At 44.0% G+C, this 2,158-nt stretch overlaps 1 protein-coding gene across 1 annotated transcript in view; it reads right to left on the minus strand.

The window, feature by feature from the left end:
* Positions 1–2,158, minus strand: part of LOC114061648 (pancreatic alpha-amylase-like) — a 7,803-nt gene that overhangs the window by 4,016 nt on the left and 1,629 nt on the right. Inside the window, exons 4-6 of the mRNA XM_027892325.1 lie at positions 637–867; positions 110–243; positions 3–22 (exon numbers count right to left, since the gene is read on the minus strand). Of these exons, the coding sequence (XP_027748126.1) occupies positions 3–22; positions 110–243; positions 637–867 (385 nt within the window). The remainder of the gene's footprint in view (positions 1–2; positions 23–109; positions 244–636; positions 868–2,158) is intronic.

The raw sequence follows: 2,158 nt of genomic DNA on the forward strand, positions 1-2,158 counted from the left end.
GCCCCAGCCTTCTCCCCAGTTCCTGGCCAAAAACACAAAGAGCTGAAGCTACCCTGTCAACTGCTGTATCCAGCGCAGCCCAGGTAAACAGCAGCATTTCCATCCTTACTTTAGGTAGGCCATCTTTTCTCCGTTCCACTTGCGGATCACTGTCCCCAGCTTTGCACCGTATTTGAACTCTGTCACTCGTCCATTTCCAAAGTATTCACTGCCTTTGATCGGCTCTCCACCCAAGTCAATCACCTGGTACAGGAAGGAAAATCTGTGCATCTGTTCTTGCCTCACAAAGACCAAAAATGCAGTGTACAAAACTCAACATTAGTTCTTGCTTTATACTGATAAAAAAAAAGTATTTAAGTATGTGCATTTCTGCTGAGTAAATCAATCCAAAGTCAGTAAAATTACATGATGGACTCATGTAAAAACATGACTGAAGAAAGAAAAGGTAAAGTTGAATTCACTGTGTGTTGTGAAGGCATTTTTAAAAAGCAAAATTACTTATGTGTGCAGCACTGCTCCCAAGAAAGCTCCTTCTGAGGTAAGTTGGATGAAGATTGTATTGCCTCCTCTGAAGGAGGAAGGTAAAAGAGATACGAAAGACAAAAACAAACATACAAGGGAAAACATGGGGATTACCTCCTGGTAAATGAATGGTTTGGTTCCTTCAGGAAACCATTTAGTATTTAGATCTTTCAGCTTGTCCAGAAATGCCCTGATGTCTCCAGGCCACATGTGCTTGGCAGCGTCAAGCCGGAAGCCTGCCACACCAATATCAATGAGATGGTTCATGTACTCAGCCACCTTGGAGCGCACGTAGTCCTTCTCCAGGGCCAGATCCAGAAGGCTGACCAAGCGGCAGTCCCGGACCTGGGCAACAGAGGAAAAAAAAAAGAAAAGAAAAGAAATTCTATCTGTGTATTATATCAAAGAAGGTGGAGCAGGGTGGTGGTTTGATTGGATAGTGTTATACGTGAGCATGATGTAAATGCTATGGGACACGGGATGAAGAATGTGCTGGTTTTGGCTGAGATACAGTTAATTTTCTTCACAGTAGCTGGTATGGGGCTGTATTTGGGATTTGTGCTGAAAACAGGGGCAATGACTCTGTGCAAGCACTACTCAGCAATTACTAAAACATTCCTGTGTTAAGACTTTTTCTGTTCCTCACCCCACTCAACCAGCAAGAAGGCTGGGGACCCACATGGAGCTGGGAGGGGACACAGCCAGGACAACTGACCCTAACTGACCAAAGAGATATTCTATGCTCAGCAGATAAAAAGTTGGGGGGAGAAGAAGGGGGTAATGTTTGGAGAGAAGGAATTTTTATTCCCAAGTCACCCTCACACATGATGGAGCCCTAGACTCACGGAGACAGTCAAACATCTGCCTTCCCCGGGAAAGTGGTGAACAAATTCCTTGTTTTGCTTTCCTTGCATATGTGGGTAAGTCTGTGCCACAGCAGGTGGCACAGTCTCTCTCCTGAAGAGACTGCTGCTCATAGATAAGGCTCCTTCTGGAGCAGGTACAGCCCTGAGGGACTGTAGCCTGTGGAGAAGTCCAAGCCAGAGCAGGGGTAAGGGAAGGAATTCATTGCAGTGTTAAACACAATGGTCTGGTCCAAAGGGACTGGGGTGGAGATTGAAATGGAGATACCTTTAAACTGTTATAACCCAGGATTTCAGATGCATGTTACAAGAATTACAATATTAAAAGCCACATGAATCAGTAGAGGGAAAGCCTTACATGAAGCAGTACAAGTGCAGAAACATCAGTGTATTGCTGCAAAGTGGCCAAAAAGCTTGAGAAAGAACTGCTACACATTCCAACTACAAAAACCAGTAAGTTGCTCAACCAGGGCACCACCTTGCACTGCTCTCAATTTTTCAAGGGGCTCTTTGTCATGATCAGCTGAGCTTATAAGCTATAAGAATGAGGTCACAGGCTGAGCTGAGTACATTGGGCTCAGCTTAGGGGAAAACTTCCACACATATGTTCTTTATTCCTCACTACTTAGAATATTTTGCACCGCTAGTACCTATGGTCACTACCGCGTTCACTTGTCAAGTGACTAAGCACAGGTTTTGTGAGAAACTACATCCTTTGTTTGGTCTTACTGTAGAGATTACACAACAGGTAAAAAAAAAAAAAAAAAAAAAAA

The sequence above is a fragment of the Empidonax traillii genome, unplaced genomic scaffold (assembly GCF_003031625.1).
Source record: "Empidonax traillii isolate 1590-97213 ecotype Southwest subspecies unplaced genomic scaffold, ASM303162v1 scaffold347:size1123457, whole genome shotgun sequence".
Taxonomy (NCBI): Eukaryota; Metazoa; Chordata; class Aves; order Passeriformes; family Tyrannidae; genus Empidonax; species Empidonax traillii.